We start from the raw sequence: 16,995 nt of genomic DNA, 5'->3' as shown, positions 1-16,995 counted from the left end.
GTGATGTGAATACATAAAGAAAGGGACTGGGAATGGCATAATGCATGTTAGCCATAATTACCTATAAATATTAGTAAATATTTATTAATTGATCATAATGAAAGCTGTATCAACTACTTCTCAACATTTGATAGCCCCAACACTTCAGCTAGAGTCTTCTTACACCACATACTTACTTCATCAAAAAATGGGTTATTTCCTCTTTTGATCCTTGTCCTGTGTGTCTGACCACAAACATGAACTTTGACTACTGGTTTTATGTTATTTCCAGGCAACTGACGACCTTCAATGATCCTAACACGAATCTGAAAAAAACCCAAATATTTGTACTAATTAATTCTATATATTATCTGTGATCCTTATCACAACAATTCCTTATTATACCACCAAAAATCTTAGCCAACACCTGAAGTAGCTGAGAGATACAAACCAGACTTTGCAAGCTTAATTATGAGGGTAATTAATTTTGCAAGACAAGTTAGGGTAATAATTTTGCTGGAGCTTTTTCACTTGCCTTTACCATTTATTTTTGAAGCTGCTACAGTAGTTTGAAATCTGTTCAACTATCCAGCAAATAAGGTTCATCCCTATTCCAGTCAGAACTGTACAAAATCAGACATCTGAGTAACAGGAACATTTGAGGAATAATTTTGAAATACTGGCTTTCAAATGAAAAGGCTAATTATCTCTGTGGTGCATTAGATAAGCTGACACTAAATTATGCTCAGGCTCTGTAAAAGCCTATTATAATCAGCAGAAAAAGGGAACATGCAATATTTAATAAATCTAGTACCTGAAAATCTTGTGGTTTGTTGGAGAGGATTCTCCGTGTTTTCTTTCCTTTGGTGATGCGTTTAGCCAGCTGGGCTTCCTTCGTGCCACTTGGAACTGTTGGTGTGATACCAGCAACTGGACCATCCAACCCATCCTCATAACCTCCATCATCTTCTCCATCTCACACAACAAAAACCAGTGCAATTAATAAACAAATAGCAGAACTTGCTGTTGAAGTTAAAGGAGTAAGAGTCTGCTATCCAACAGTTCCACTAAAATTCTATTATTAGCTCACATCAACAATGTTTTTGCCAACTACATTCTTCCAACTCCTTTTGAAAGCTAGTCCTTCTAGCCTGCTTAAGAACAACTTATATCCTAACCAAAGTAACTCTAGATCAGTCTCTCTTCTGAGAGTGTCTAATACAATTCTCATATATATTTTTTAATCAACCAATTCAAGCAAAGCTGAGCTGTAATCATTCTCCAACCAGTTCACAATTCACCACAAGGGATTCATTTTATTCCAGCTGAATAAACATTGCTGTTGAATGAATCTTGCTGTTTCCCAGCAGCAAGACTAGGCTATAGCACAGCACTGGTTTTTAGTTCAGAATCTTGAATGCACTAATACATTTAGGGTCTGCCATCCAAAATAAAACTGAATCCTTCTCCACAACATTTAAGTGTGGAATAAGTTTTTCAGTAAGGCTCTTTGACAGCTCTGAAATCAACATACCTTTGGGGAAGACAGTTCTACAACCACATGACACTATAATACTGAATCATACTCTGAGATTCCAGTATTGCAAAACAGGATTCATAAATATCTAGACCACAAAAGTGGTCACTTCCTTGTGTTTACAGCTTTTCTTAACTGGGCAGTGACTATGGTAAAATTTAGAGGAAGAATGAGCTGTGTCTCTGCTGGTTGGCATTAACAGAATGTATTCTAACTTCATAAATTACAGGCTGATGATCACTTTGTATAATGAAGTTCTTCATGGTCCTTGTAAGAGATGTATAAAGCCAGAGAGATTGACATGCTAAGTATTTTATAAGCAGAGGACCACACCCACTCTCTACCAAGTGCATTTGCCTGAATGGATCCATGCAGCTCACTGATTACATTAGCACTCAGTTTTTAATTCCTGAAACAGCTCTAGCTGCCTCAGGGAAAGTGATTTCATTTCATGGGAAATAGGTATTTACAATAACTGACTAAAGTGTGTTTGATAACTCACAGTGAAATAATTTTCAGGCAGTTTCTGCTACTAGATAAAAAAACTGCCGCTTTTTATTTTATCTGTATGCTGTAATTGAAGAAAATTTAAAAGCTATCAAGTAATCTCATAAAAGTGAATTTGCATTTTTAGCCTTCAAGTCCACATTTCTATAAAATTACTTTGAAATGCAGTAATTTAACACACAACTTTTGTGTTTATGCTACTTATCCTTTTGCTCTCCAAGAACACCACTGAGAGAAGTCAGTGTAATCAAAATTTCTCTCCAGAAAACTCCTGATTTCAATTTTTTCTTTCTTATGTTACTGTCTATCACCAAATAAGGGTCAAACTGATTTACTTCTCTAAAATAAATTTACAAAACATTTATTAAACTTCCTTCTGTCTTTACAAACACAGTCTTGATATTAGCCTTATTGTTTTCCAATCAACTGCAAAAGTTTGTTATTTCACAGTTCTTTTAAGAGTCTGCAAAACCAGATCTCAAAAAATCTCTCAGCAAAAGCCTGGTGAATATGATGTACAGAGAGACCAAGAATATTCCCTACTGATCATAGAATTTCATTGCCTAGTCAAATATCAACCTAATATAAAAAAGTGTCTTCCAAAACTTAACTGTTCTACAAGGGAAAGGAGGTTTAATTAATCAAGAAAATTTTTTCACCAAGCTTCCTGACATTGTAACAGATGGAACGTCTCTGCTTTTTGATTAGCCCTAGAATTGCAGCAGATAATTGCTGCTTCCTTGAGTATTCACAAACCTTTCTTTCCTAAACAAAATCCATTTTGAAAAGTTTTTAAACAAATAGAGAAAATTATGCTAAAATCCATTTTATGTCAGGAAATGCCAATGTTTTTCTTAGCTTCTGAATCATCCTTATTTTCTTTGAAATAGCTATCTAGCAGTCTTGACATGCTTGATTCTGGTGAACAGCGCTGCTGAATCACCTTGCCTCACCTTAAACACCTCCTAGGGCTTTTAATGTTCTGAGAAAAAGATTAAATACCTTCCTGTGCACTGGTCCCTCCTGGGTCAGTTGGATTTGCAGGTCCAGCTGGTGGCTCATATCCTACTACCAAATCAATTGTTGCCTACAGAGAAATAGTTTTTTATGTAGCCCACAGTACTCACAACAGTTGATTTAAAGCAGTAAGCTGTTCAAACACTGTGCATGAACAGTTAACTGTTCATGGGCACAACAGTTTTTAAAAGTTTCAGCTACTGGTGAGTTAATGAACTATTATTAAGCTATATATACATAGAAACAATAAAGACTACACAATTTTCAGCTAATGGACTAGGTTCTAAAATAATATCTAAGAAATGGAGTTGCTGTGTTTATATTTAGAAAAATCTGTCACAATACAAGCATGTAAGATGTTCTACAAAGGTTGGGTTTAGTTCCACAATATTCATGGCAGACAAGGGGGCGTCCTAAATTTGCAGACAGAAAAACAAAGGCAGTAGAGAAATTACACTATCTCATCAACAACTTAACAAGTCTGAACCATAAGTAAAATTTCCTATCTGGCTTCTCTAATTGCTTGTTCCTATCTCCATCCTGGAAGAAAAACAATACGTCATTTTCCATTCTAATTATAGAATTGCCTTTTTTGTGCCTGACTGTGGTTTTGGATTATTGAACAAGCCATTATTATTACTAGTTGCCAGAGTAACATGAGGAGTCAGCAAGAAAAGCCCAACCCTGTGACCAACTAATCATGATTTTAAGCTGCAGCTGCTGAGAGACTGAAATTACTCTCAGAGTCTCTCATGACTGAGTGTACCAGAATGCAGCATGAAGTGCCTTAACAGCTACACTGCACAAACACAGAAAGGTCCCAGCTTCCAAAACCTACTTAATTAATAACTAAGGTAATAACCATTGAAATCTAAACATGTGCTAAATCAAGTTAAGCAAGTTCTTGTGTAACTTTCTGAAGGGAGCTGGCAAAGAACATGTACTTGATCATGTGCTTTGACACAGGTAGCTGTTACAAAGCATATGGGAACTCCATCTGGTACTTGGAAAATGCACTTTTTCAACATCAGGCTGATTTCCATGCATACTCTGTGGTTCATAATATTTATAACACATATATACAAATACATAATATATACAGAGAAAACAAAATTGTATAGACTAATTATCTCTGGTTATAAATTTCCTCTGTCTGGAGCTTTTGCTAGACATTTCCAAGAATTAAATTGATATTAGCCCTGTTGCTGGAGCATTTTGATCAAGAATACAGTAAAATAAGAAAATGTAAATCACTCACTCCAGTTTCATGTCCCCTTTCATTCAGTAGAGGTATGAGTTTGAAGGGAAAAGATCTGCTTTGGTTACCTACAAGATCTTTAAGTGCTACAGATGCACTGCCAATTAATCTGAAATTAAATAAAAATCATTATTAGCATGCAAATATACATCAAACAGAGGTTCCCATTTTTCTTTTGCTAGCATCTGTTAGACAACCAAGTAACTCCAGCCATGACTTGAAACTCAAAGCACAGCAAAAGACCATTGCAAATGTCATGTAATGATTGTGTACTGCTAATTTTTAATTTCTCTTTCATTATACTCAAATGTGTTGGTGTTCTTTATAGCAGCTTTAACCTAAAAGAGGTTAAAAAATGAAATTATTTTTCATGTATTTTTGAAAATAATTTTCTGTATAACTTTCAACAGCAATGTCACTTATTTCTACCCCTGAATTCTCATTGGTAAACTATATAATGTAAAAATTTCTCTCCCTACACAGATTTGCAAGCTCTCAGGTGAAAAGCAGTGAACATAAACTAGGTATAAGAGCTGTTGTACTACACAAAACAGACACAAAGCCAGACACAACCAAGTCTTTGTAATGAAAACAGAAGAAATGCAATCAATGTGCTTACTAGAGAATCACAAAATTAATCTTCTTGTTCATATTCTGCATTTTGGAATAGTTTCATCTTCTTGCTTCTAAATTCTCAGAATGTTTCTAATGGTTCTAGAGAAGTCTACCAAAGGAAGGTTTCAGAGGGATCTGACATGTGTTAGACTCTTCTGAGCTACTTCTGCCTACCTTGGGACTGCATCTGTCACTCCCACCCTCTCCCAGAAAGATGAAAATTGCACATACTTTGAGACCAAGAGACTACTTTTAGGCAAAATTTCTTTGTGTGGTACTGGTCTCATGATACCTGGCACTGTATTTCATTCCCAAGGCATGCAGTAGCAGTTTACTCTCATACTGAAGTGGATTACTGGAATAACTGAGATTTTTTTCAATTAAAAAAACCCCCAAATAATTTTACCCTGTAAATATTTCAAAGATCACGTGTCACAAATAAAATACCAGCTTTGCTGCCAAAGCAAAAAAAGGTCTGTACACAAAGAACCTAACTGAGGTCCCCTGAAGTGACAGAGCTTTTTCATGGAGCAGCTAAGGATGCAAGGGTATTTTTTCACGTGGAGCAAGAGCATATTATAGCTACTCTTGCATACTGTGTTATGAGAACATAAATTATTTTTTTTGCAAAATACACAAGGACACCTAAGTATAAAATATCAATTTCCTCCAAATATACCTTCCAGGTATTACACATCACAACTTCTGTTCAGCTGCAGAAAGTTACATATTTTGAGGTGCCATAGAAGCAAGAAAAAGAGAAAGGAAATATTTTCCTAAGCACATTTGTAGAAAATTTATATAGACTTGACCTTTTGATTTGATAAGAGCTTACTGGAGCTTATGGAGTGACTTCAAAACAACTCAGAAGCCACCCAAAGCAATCTCAAATCAGCAGGATGAATGTTTCAGCAACCACACCCTCCTATCTGGTGACATTAACTCAGGAATTGCCATTCACCTGTAGTGCTTTTCAAATTTTCCACTGTACATTTCCATTTTTACACCCTCATCTGCCCTGTACAAATGATAACAGCACACATTTGAATGCCTAGTAACTTTTTAAAAATAGTGATCACCTTCAGCAGACTGAAGAGGGAATCAGTTACATAGACTTGTTGCAACCAGCAGCCTCTATACATTACCTCTCTATCTACATGCCTTTATTCCCCTCTCCTTTAGCAGGTTGGGCAACAACAGTCTCCAGTCTTTTTCCACTCTAACAAGACTGAGAAATTTAATATTCAATCTATAAATCTCTCTTAGTCCACTTCTAGACATGAGCCAAATTTTAAGCTTTGGGCACTATTCTGCCTTTCCAAAAGCTGTCCTGCTCCCTGGATTTGGGATGTTTCACCCCTCCCTTATCAGAAGCACAGAACTGATGAGGTTGGAAGGAATCACTCATGATCATCTAGTCCAGTGCCTCTGCTCAAGCTAGTCAGTTACCCATGACTATGTCCAGTCTGGTTTTGATCATGCAGCTACTCAACAACTGAAGTAACACATTCCAAAGTAACAAGGAATGCCTCAAAGTCCTCCTTATGTCTCATCTTTGTCACTTTCGTACAAGCCTTAGAGAAAGCCTTTTTTCTGACATGCTTCTCTCAAGTCTCTAATCTTCGGGCTAAGTCAGCTACATCAGACCTCAGGAGCTGTTGGGAGATCACATCCATCACCAGTTCATTGATGTTTAGTGCTTTGCTGCAAGGTCTGCTCCTATACTTCCCTCTGACTGGCAACTAGACACCAGTTCTCTGCATGGCTACTGTGAAGTTGCTGGGTTCCTCTGAACTCTTCCTCTGAAGACTTTTTACCTTCAGGCAGGATTGTATGTGACCTCCATCTGAAGCCATGACTTACAAGATGACAAGGAATCCTTTCCTTCCAGCACAGCTGAAAAGACTTTCTACCACCTGTACATCATCAAAGGACACTGTCCTTTGCTGGACCTATTCCAGCTTTCTTCCTCTTGCCTGAGCAGATCAACAATTGCCCATTTAATTCACACTAGTCTCTTGACACCATCAAGTGGGACAGGTTCTGCTACTGGAATAGCTTAATGCATCCTCTGACCTTTCATTCACCAGCTGTTTTAGCAGAAGACCAAAACAAATTAGTATTGTCTCTTAAATGTTTCAGTACCTCTTTGGCTATCCCTAAGACTTCCACAGGTATAATGCTCGATCAGTCTGGGCATTAGACTTAGTCTGGTCTCTTAAACTTCCCCAGCTTTGCAGGAGTAAAGCAAAAACTCTGTTCTGCAAGCAGTTTAAACATTCTGGTCTACCACTGGAGCTGACACAAAAAATAAATGCAAGAGCTGATTTTGAACCTTACCAGGCCTACAACAGCTTCCCTACATTGATCAAAGGAAAATACCTAGTTTATAAGCATGAAACCAATGAACTACTGATGATCAACTACGAAACACTGAGTTCCATTTGTGCCAAAGCTAATTAATCCGTTAGTGCTGTGGTTAGCACTTCCTGTTAGCTGCCTAATAACCAAGTAAAGTGAAACTTCACACCCATGTCTGGATCAGGAAGTACCAACCATTTTATTATTCCTCTTGGTTTGAAGGTAGCAATATATACTAAACTCTTCAGCCTATCATATCCTCTAGCTGCTTACATGCTACTTCTGGAAGCCCCAAGGTTTAAATTACTGAAGAGTCAAGCATTGAAATTCTTTTCATCTATTTTTAAGGATATATTTTGGGAGAGGTTTATATTTATTATACTCATCAGCAACTTGATTCTGCAGTTACAATTACTGTACTCAAGCCTTCTTTCTCAGTGTGTATATTTCATTATAGAGTATACTACAAGACTCAACACCCACCCTCTGTTATTCATTCCTGCTCTGTTTAATTACTTTTATTAAGAAATACCTCTATGTCATCTTTACTTATTTGGTAATACTCTTTGCAAGAACAAACTTTAGTAAAGAAACAAAACATGGATACTGTTTTGAACAAGAAAGAAAAGGCCAAAACTAAATCTTAAACTGTCTGGATCTTGGAAATCCTGCTACTATGTACAGTCACACTGATGTGGAAAAAAATCCACACAAAAGGGTACAGCTGTAGGAGGATTTAAACAATCTGGAAATTATTTAACTATGAGAAGTCCTTAGTAATGACTAAATAATTTGCTGCACTTCCCATTTGTAGCTGCATTTTTCTGTTAGAGCAAAGGGTGTGCCCAATGTGTTTTTCCTGTCTCACTAGGTTACTAACTACACAAAGGACACAGGGAAACACATAATCCCAGCTCGTTCTCTTAACTTCACAGGGACAACTGACATTACTGTAAGGTTTTTGGGATTAAGGTTTTTTAACTACAGAAAATTTGTGTTCTGAGAATTTGAAATCTTTCTACTAACATTATGAGATGTAATAGAAAACAGATGTGTTCTCTTTTCAAACATCTTTATGCCAGAAAACCTAACTAAGCATGAATCATACGAGTCCTCTGGTTCATTCCTATGATGTTCTGTCTGTAAACAGTGGTTTGCTTTATTTATCTTTTCCAATTATTGTGACTTTTCTCTATGAAGAGCACTTATTAACCTATCTGCAAAAGTTTAGTGATCCTGTAAATGAAGCAGTAAATCTTCTCTCCTGGAAAACAAAGAAATGGAAAAATATCCAAATGTTCTTTCAGGCTTAATTTACAGAAACATGCCAAAGCAATGAGTTCAGTGCCTTGGCACAGTGCAAAAGCAGAATAAATCCACTGTACTCCTCCTCCAGCATGTTTAAAAACAGACTGGGTGAACAGTTATAGCAGCTTTTAGGAACTGGAACAAATCATGTCTTACACTGCAATCTTCTGCTCTGTTGCTCTGTGGCTTTGTAGTCACCTCTTGAGCACAGGAACAGACCAGGTGTCTGCAACTAGTCAGGACTAAGAGTGCATGGGCCAGCAGAGTGGGTGCTGGCCAGGAGCTTTGTCAGTGAGCAGCCACAAAGGGAGGCTGGCCTGAGAAACACAGGGCTCTGCTTCTAGCCTATAGACAGACAGCAGCAGAACATTGGAGCAAAAGTTGCCACTGCTTTGAATGTAACAACAGCAATCCCCACTGCATATTTTCCTCCAGAAGAAAAAAAATTGTGCCAAAGACATGGTGTAGGTTCTTCTCATTGCTCGTTCTCAGGCAACAGAGGCCCCTAGACATGCTCTTTACACTCAAAAACTAAACCCAAATTAAACCTAGAATTTTAAATAAAATATATAAAACCATGAATCTCTAAAGGGAAGACTGTTGATTTCAATTCAAATCCCACCTAACACAGCTCCCAAGTTAACGGGTCTACTTGTCAATGTCAGAAGCAAACACTGGGTTTCTTAAACTGCCATTAAAATAGCTCTCCATAGTAAGGACTTAGATAGGCATTGTGCTCCAACTTCCCAATCCTGAACTAGCATGCAGACAAACCATGGGAGTGTTATTTGCACACTCTTCCACTGAGCACTGTTTTGAAACGCTGCAGCACTTCAGACATGTATCTAACTATTGACTTTTTCTTAAGTATTAAAAGAGGATACCATTAAAAAATAGCAAATCTTTGATATGATAGTCCTAAATCTCTCTCCAACAGAATCAGTAATTCTACAGAAATACAGGTTATGCATACATGCAATTGGTAGGTGAGAAACTTATTCCACATTCCTTCCTTTCATGTACTCTTTCATCTAAATGTGAATGTTCATAAATATCAAATCTCTTCTGTTGTTACAATGCTTTGTGTCTTTAAAAGAACTACAAGATGCTATTTCCTATTACCATGTTAAAATCAGGATGCTGCTCATGTGTTTCTCACTACCCACCCCCTTATCTTGTTCCCCTGCCAATATCCCTTCCAAACTCATCACACATTGCAAATATGAGGATGTTATTGAGGATCTGTTTTCAAAGAGCATTACTACTCTGACTTTGGTATGAACAACTTTCTGTGCATAAACCCAAGAAAAACAAACAGGCATTTGCACAAGCTGGGGGTTAAGAATTACAAATATGAGACTAGATTATATTTTAAAATACAATTTGAAGAAAACCAACAACATGACTGCTTAACTTTGAACCCATGTACAGAGTGAAACATGGGTTTTTACAGAGTGAAACATTTTAGGCTCTTCAGATAATCACTTTCCTTTATTTTTTGATGAATTATAAAGTCCACTACAAAATTCTGACTACTGATAAGCTTTCCTATCTCAAGTTTCCAGATCTCCCTAAAGTCAGAGGCATGCAATATATTCCTGCCTAACTGACCTGCAGGAATCTGAAGAATGAAAGACCTGAGGGCACTGGCTTGATTCACAGGGATTTTATGACAGAGCTGTTAAGAGTATTGTGAGAACCAGAATCCACACCTTGGGAGGAGGCAGAGAGTAGTAAAGAAAAGCTAACAATGGAATTGGGCTACTATGAGTAAACATGAATGTTTGCCCAAGACATATGAAATCTGCCATGAAAAAAAGAAAAGATGACATGATCATACTTCCTTTCAGAATAGCATCAGAGAACTAGCATTGACAGAAAAGAGAAAGCACAGCAAACACTAGCTATCAGCTCCATTTTCCCTCTGTACTTCAGAATTGAAAGTTGTTTTTAATACTGGGGTGGGAGTGGGTAGGGAGAGGGAAAGAAGGAACATACTTGTTTTGTCCAATTGTTTCAAAATCCTTCACAATAATTGTTAGGGAAGATGAATTATCCAGAGCAATTCCTTTCAAGTCAAATTCAATAATCTGAACCAAAAAAAAAAAAAAAAAAAGGACCAAACCCAAATTTAATGACAAGTTATGTAAAAATTACCAGCAGAGTAGCAGATACAACAAAACTATTCAGAAATAAATTTTGCATTTAGTGAGACCAAATCCAGCTTACATTTGTGAAAGTAAAGTAAAAAATGCTCATAGCATGTATTTGTTTTGCTAATTACTAGCAACAATAGCACAATAAAATTGTTTAATAGTGAATCATAATTTCTTTTGCAGTTCCTCACACTAAGATACATATTGTCATTCATGATATCTGATATAAGTCCAGACCAATATTGGCTGAACTAAGTTGCTATTGAATTTAAACAAATAGTTTGTGTTCCCTTTTTTTATAGTTCTAATTACAAAAATGTAAGAAAAAACTTTACTTTCATTTATTGTTGTGAGAAAACACCGCCAAGAAAACATTTTCCCCAAGAAAAATAATCCTGAAGATGCAACATAAGACTAGGCCTACAAATAAACCACAAGGACTTTCAATACATAATTCCTTTTAATTCTGTATGGCTTTTCCTGGTACATAATAAATTATCCCATTATGTTCCCATACACATGGCTAAACAGTGGCTGAGTATCATTTTGATGGAAAGAAAACTCATCAGTTATCCATCTAATTTTACATTAACAGATTGCTAATGAATTGTAATACATGGTGCAAGATGAATCCATTCCCCTGCATTTACTAACACCTTGACAGAACACAAACCACCAGATCCCCTTTCCAACAACAGGCTCAGCTGTTGAAAATGACTTAATGACTTTGCAAGCATTGTCTTAAAATGACCTAGGATTTATTTTAAAAAAAATTACCTCATTCCAAACAGGATTGAGTTCATTTTCAATTTTCTTTGTTTTCTTTTTTTCATCTGCAAATACAAACAAAGCATAATTAATTGTTTTTGCTAAAGCACTACAAAAATATAATATTTTTTCCTTTCACTGTTCTAAAGAAGGCTTGAACTTAAAACCAAATGTTCCAATTCTTTTTACCTCTTCCAGAAGTTGCACGTTTTACAATCCCCTGGGCAATTTTAGTAGTTGAGGCTTTTTATTGTTTTGTTTAAGCACAGATAGTTGTATTTCCAAAAAGCAAAATAAATATTTAGATTTTGCAACCTTTTATGACCCTTAGCTTCACCTTCAATAATGATGAAAAAAGACAGACTAAAAGACTTGGAGATATCAAACCAAACAGTAACCTCTAAGTGACAGCAGTAAAGCACTACTTTTGAAAGTAGTAGAGAAAATGTGTTACATATTTACCAAATTTGAGTTACAAAATATTTTTGAATGTTTAGCTCTGGAATAAAATCACATGAAAAAAAATCTTAAGGAGATATGCTTACAGTGTCAGCACTGTCTGGTTTAAATGAGCAAATATTAGAAGAAATACACATGCATGTAAGAGGAAATGCAATTCTTCCTGAAAAAAGGGTTTCCAGAGGTTATGTAGATATGACTTCAGTGAATTTACCTAAAAATTAGCATAAAAATTACAAAAATTGCAAATTTTCTATACTTCACGGTAAAATTTGCACTTGGGCAAGCTACAAATCATGAGAATGTGGGAGGTGGTGCAAATTAAACATAGCTTGACATTATTTTCCTGTTCAGTTACAATATCTAGCTGCAATGGAGGACAAGTCTTTTGACACTCAGAAGCACAAAAGAGCACAGACAAACACACACAGCTCTTTAAACAGAGATTGCATATATTAGTGATACAAGCTTATTTAAGTACAGGGTGTAAAGCAGCTGCTGATCTCCAAAATGCTCAGCCACCACAAGAAGTCCAAGCTTTAGACACACTCCATGTCTTTAAAGAGTCCAGTAAAGATAAATGCATTTTTGGTATTTGAAGTTATGACTGTACTTAGCCTGGGAAACTGGCTGGGAAAGAGTGAAGATATGCCAAATGGGGAAGTTCATATCCCCACTGTGTGGTGGCCCTTTTTATTGGATGAGAGTGGGATGTACTGAAAAAACCAGCCCATGCTGCAAATTACAAGAACTGACTGCCATTTATGTAACAGGAATTGTCTACAATTCATACAGGATATTGACTCACTTTGTAGGACAAAGTGCTTTCATAACATACCATACTGTGGCCTGACATTTTGCAGAACAAAGCACTAATTACCAAGCTAGTGAGAGAAATTCAACTTTATGCTAACTAATAGGAGACAAAGCATTTTCAAAACTGGGTATCCCAGAATAACTGGGGTTGGGCACTGATATTCCAAGTCCCTCTAGAAGATGGGAGATGAAAAGATGTTTTCACTGCCAGTGAAAAAAAGGAACAGTTTCAGCTGTTTGTAAAAAGGATAGTAAATTACAGTCCTGATCCTGATGGAACTAATGGATGAAAGTCCTATGATCCCTGCCTAAGCAAAAATGTAGCTTGAGCAACACTCAGAACAACTCTGAACAAGGTGCTAAATTTTCCACTCTAAATTATCCATCTCACTAATATTCTAGATTACACTGAGAAAAAAACCTTCTTCTGTTGTGCATCTTTCTGAAAGCTGGATGAAAAAACACTGGGAAGCACAGTTTGGGTTTAGTTGCATTTTTAGTCAGAGTACAACACTCCCATTCCTCAAGGAAATACTTTGCATATATTCCCCTCTCTTTACTGACTTCCTTTATATTACACTTTTATCAGTATTTTAATGCACTGGGTGGTGGTGATATTTGTTTTTAAGCTCTTGGCAAAGCTCTTTCTTCTTCCAATCAAAAACCCCCGTTTCCAAGCCGGGTGAGGTGGATTGCTCAGTTATTCCAGGAGCTCACAAAAGTTTCAGCTCCTCAGGCTGTTTTCCTCTGCTGGTAATGATTGCAGCTATAGCAACTAAAACTAAACCACATCAGGATAAATTGTGCAATAGGGTCAGTCACCATTTTTAGTGTGACCCTACCACGAAGAAAGAAATTATAATGGATACAGATAAAACACTCTATACTTGTTTCTTTAAAAACTAACTACAGTAACTGTGGTACTGTAGAAGAAATCACTTTTTGCTTTATCTTGATGGAGGCACCATACTACCTTATATTATCACATGCTAGTTAATATTCTTGGGTGGAAATGACTGTAATAAGAATTTAATTGCTCGTCATCCAAAAAAAATTAAGATGAGCTATTTAAACAATAACTGTTCATCATTAAAAATATTAGAGTACAGCAAAACACTTAATGTATCCATCTTAATTTTTTTTCCTAACTAGCAATTTTAATCAACATGAGCAGATGGGGAATAGCAGAAGCAAACATTATCTTTTACAACAGTCCTAAGTCTAAGACTTAAGACAGTATCACATTTCAGTTAACTAAGTATCCCATCAAAATTTTGTCAAAGGAGAATTAAGATTGCATGATGGCAGCAACAGCAGGATCAAATGGGCAGACCTCCAAAACTCTGAAATTAAATTTAGATAATTTAACTCTCTGCAAAACAGAAAATTTAGATCCAGTTTAACTATTTCCTATTAAACTATTTTCTTCCACACACTGAAATATAAACTAAAATAGCTTTGAACTATTGCAGGCCTGCAGGACTGTTGAAAAGCTCTTCGATTAAGCACAAATGGAATTAAATTAAATGCCATTTCACCTCAGTTTTTACTGCATAAAGTGGAATGAGGCAGCCAAAATAAATGATCAAAGCACTAAATATCCTAGCATTGACTGCACATACAAGCAATTGAATCCATTTTTACACAGTGAGACAAGAATCTAACAAACCAAAATGATTATACTGATTTAATCATTATCACTTAGTGCCAGTTAAGCAAATTGCAACAGTTTTTTATGGTAATTTGACCAATGAATTGTCTCATGTTGAGTGAAAAAGTTAGAATTCTGCAAGAACAGCACCCAGTTCCAGATAGTGATATTCGTTTACTCTCAGGGTGTAGCTCTCTTTGAACTGTGAGCTTTTCTTAAAGTAAATAAAAGTTCTATCCCATTGGACTGGACATAAATGTGTTTTAAAAAAAAAAAGGGAAATGCTTGTTCAAAACTCCTCTGCTATATCAGAACTGAAATAGCTGCCTATTTTCTCCTAATTTGCAGCTAATATATATCACTGTAACAATTATATTAACTGCCTAGTCTGTAACCAGCTTACTTTAAAAAATTGGATTAAATCTATTCCATTCATAGATGAAACCATATTAACTTACATGTCTTAACATATAAAACATTTGCAGTCCTTTCATACTAACAGTTGCAGGATCATGAGTTTTTTTCTTCACAGCATAGCTGTAAAGGTCTGAGACTGAAAGATTGTGTTTCCACGGGAGGCTTAAATTTACTGAACCTGACATCAGCAAAGGCCCTGTAAATCAAAATTTGACCAAATACTGTTCTAATGAAATGCCAACTTCTACAGCAATTTTCTGTCACATGAATGCTGTTCACTAAGACTTCACCAAGAATACTCCAGAGTCGAACAAGAACATGAAAATGTGCTGCAGGACCATGGCCATAGTCCTGCAAATGCTTTAGTTTTTCCCAGTCTAGAACATGCACTCCTAAATGGGCTTTTTATGTCCCCCAGGATTTACACAGGGTAGGGACTAAAGTTAAAGATTAAAGCCCTTTGACATATTCTTCCCAAAATAAGACTGGTTTCCTATCTCTACACATTAACATGGTGAGGGGGGAACCAGCAGTGTATATAAAAAAGCATCTATAAACAGCTAGAAGTCAAACATATTTTAGATATGACTGTCCTTGCACTTGGTAACCAGGCACTCCACTCACAAATTAAATCAGAGCTGCTTAATAGCTGGTAAAAGCCTGGTATTTTCTGTCCCACTTGAATCACTCTGGACAGGAAGCAAAAAATCAGACTGTTGGTATGTAGTAAAATCACATAAATAGTAGTGGCAGGATAATGAGAAATTAAATATCCCACTAAAAACCTGTCATAATTATGAAGCTGACACTGGTTAAGCATGTTTGGGAGCATTAAAAATCCCAATTCTAGTACATAAAGGATAAATATAAATTCATTCCTTTAACGTCTGCTGTCCAATTCCTGTGTTTGGATAACTGAAGGACTGAAAGACAAATCAAGCAATGAAGAAAAAAAAAATCTGTAACTTCTATTTACTAGGTAAAAATATTAGACTGCATTAGAGCACACAGAAGAAAAGTTTACAAGGAGGGGATTAAACAGACACTTAAGCATAAAGAAGGGAAGGCATAAACCAGCTCTGGAGTCTGAAAACTGCAGGAACAGAGGCAACATAGAAAGGCAAAACTGGCAGGAAAGCAAAGAGAGACAAGGAACTGGAAAGAGAAAATGGATACTTAAGAAGTAGCAGAATGTGAAACAAACCAGAGAAATGACAGTATATTCACTTTTTGCAGGGCAATTAAAATTGCATTTCAAGAATGATGAAGTTCCAAAAGCTACTGAGACAGGCTCTGCCACTTGTTCTAACACAGGGTGGTTAAGAAAAAAAAAAAAGACAAACCTTGAAAAAAAGAAGGAAACTAAAGGAAATCGAAGGATTTCACATCTTTCTGATGCTGAAACAAATTTATCTGAAAACTTGTTACTTTGAAAGTTAAGATTCTACAAGGGCAGTGCCTCCTCCTTTTTCAGCCTACTGCTGTCATGATTTCAGATTTGGTTTCTAAAGGTGACAAGCTCCTGCAAGGATTTTTCACACTTTAAAATACCATTTGGATTTCAGTGCACAGTCAGTCAGGAAACCAGGTCACCAGGAGATAAAATGCCTGTTTGTCACAGTTTGGTTTGATGTATTACACGATCCAAAATGGCTTAAAGGTTTTGGCACCTTAAAAATAAATCAATACTAGAAATCAAGTTCCTCTAGTCTAGCCAAGTGAGGTAATGTTGGCAACAAGTAAAGTATATCTAAAACATACTTAGCTTTAAGTACAAATGCTTTATCACAGTCTTCTCCTTCTGCTATATATAACTGATGAGCCATGAAAGTGAAAAATACAGTTTCCTTCCAAAATCTTGTAATTACATAATCTCAACAGGCAAAATTTTGATGTGCAATTCTGTTTGTGGAAAAAAAAAAAACCAAAAACCAACAACAACCACCAAAAAAACCCCAAACCAAACTAAAACAAAATCAAACACCTTCTGAAATAGTACTACTGTTTTTCAGTACACTGCTCGTAACAACAATAAATCACATTTTTATTGTATGTATGAGACAGCGAGCTGTGCCTGTTCAAAGTAATCGAGACAGGAATGATTTTTCAGATGGAAAACAAGGTACTCTTCAATATCAGAATTAAA

At 36.2% G+C, this 16,995-nt stretch overlaps 1 protein-coding gene across 1 annotated transcript in view; it reads right to left on the bottom strand.

Moving 5' to 3' along the window:
- Positions 1–16,995, bottom strand: part of MYOF (myoferlin) — a 62,382-nt gene that overhangs the window by 44,982 nt on the left and 405 nt on the right. The window contains exons 2-7 of the mRNA XM_084210772.1: positions 11,516–11,571; positions 10,581–10,672; positions 4,299–4,407; positions 3,026–3,110; positions 794–954; positions 177–305 (exon numbers count right to left, since the gene is read on the bottom strand). Coding sequence (XP_084066898.1) covers positions 177–305; positions 794–954; positions 3,026–3,110; positions 4,299–4,407; positions 10,581–10,672; positions 11,516–11,571 — 632 coding nt within the window. The remainder of the gene's footprint in view (positions 1–176; positions 306–793; positions 955–3,025; positions 3,111–4,298; positions 4,408–10,580; positions 10,673–11,515; positions 11,572–16,995) is intronic.

This window comes from Fringilla coelebs (assembly GCF_963513975.1).
Source record: "Fringilla coelebs genome assembly, chromosome: 8".
NCBI classification, from domain to species: Eukaryota; Metazoa; Chordata; class Aves; order Passeriformes; family Fringillidae; genus Fringilla; species Fringilla coelebs.
This window is presented reverse-complemented; position numbering and strand designations above follow the sequence as displayed.